At 44.5% G+C, this 894-nt stretch overlaps 1 protein-coding gene across 1 annotated transcript in view; it reads right to left on the bottom strand.

Moving 5' to 3' along the window:
* The window catches only part of ADAMTS12 (ADAM metallopeptidase with thrombospondin type 1 motif 12), a gene marked incomplete at its 5' end in the record, with an annotated part of 188,196 nt that overhangs the window by 49,316 nt on the left and 137,986 nt on the right, over positions 1-894 (bottom strand). Inside the window, one exon of the mRNA XM_006761798.2 lies at positions 759-879. Coding sequence (XP_006761861.1) covers positions 759-879 — 121 coding nt within the window. The remainder of the gene's footprint in view (positions 1-758; positions 880-894) is intronic.

Below are 894 nucleotides of genomic sequence, written 5' to 3'. Positions count from 1 at the left end.
AAAGGGTCTTTGAGACATTCTATTTCAAGGGAAGGCTTTAGGGTTGGTAAGGCTATCTACAAAGTATCTATAATAATAAGAGCATAATATGCTAATTAGACCAAATGACTTTTTGGACCACATCCCAGATAACCTTCTGGATGAAGCCAGGGCTGCAAGGGCTGGGGCAGCATCCAGGGCTGCTGCCTTGGCCCTCAGAGTCCCTGGTACGCATTTCATGCATTAGGCCTCTAATTAAGAAAAATGAACCTATTCACCTCTAGTGTTTTAATGGGGAAATGTGGTTGGCAGAACAGAGATAAAAAACAAATCCTCTTGTATGTCTCATCTTCATGGGCCTTCTTTACAGAAATGAGAATAATTAAAGAGTTGCAGGAGTAAAGGGTGATTGAGACATTCTATTTCAAGGGAAGGCTTTAGGGTTGGTAAGGCTATCTACAAAGTATCTATAATAATAAGAGCATAATATGCTAATTAGACCAAATGACTTTTTGGACGACATCCCAGATAACCTTTTGGATGAAGCCGGGGCTGCAAGGGCCGGGGCAGCATCCGGGGCTGCTGCCTTGGCCCTCAGAGCCCCTGGTACGCATTTCATGCATTAGGCCTCTAGTTAAGAAAAATGAACCTATTCATCCACCTTTGCCATTATTTGAAAGTCACAATCTGCTAATAAACAAAAACAAAACCCAGCCATCAATCTTGCCCTCCATTCTCAGTCCCCTGCCACTTCAGTTATTTATTTGTTTGCTTGTTACCAGATCCTTCTTTCTGTTTATACATCTTCCTCACGGTCTGGCAGGCAGAGCCGTCCCCAAGGCACACTCCGCAGCGATCCTCCGTGGCGTTGGAATCGATCTCATAGTCACAGCCGACCATCTGCAGGAAGAGGCT

This window comes from Myotis davidii, unplaced genomic scaffold (genome assembly GCF_000327345.1).
Source record: "Myotis davidii unplaced genomic scaffold, ASM32734v1 scaffold496, whole genome shotgun sequence".
NCBI lineage: Eukaryota > Metazoa > Chordata > Mammalia > Chiroptera > Vespertilionidae > Myotis > Myotis davidii.
Note: the sequence above shows the minus strand (reverse complement) of the source record. Positions and strands in the feature narration are given on the sequence as shown.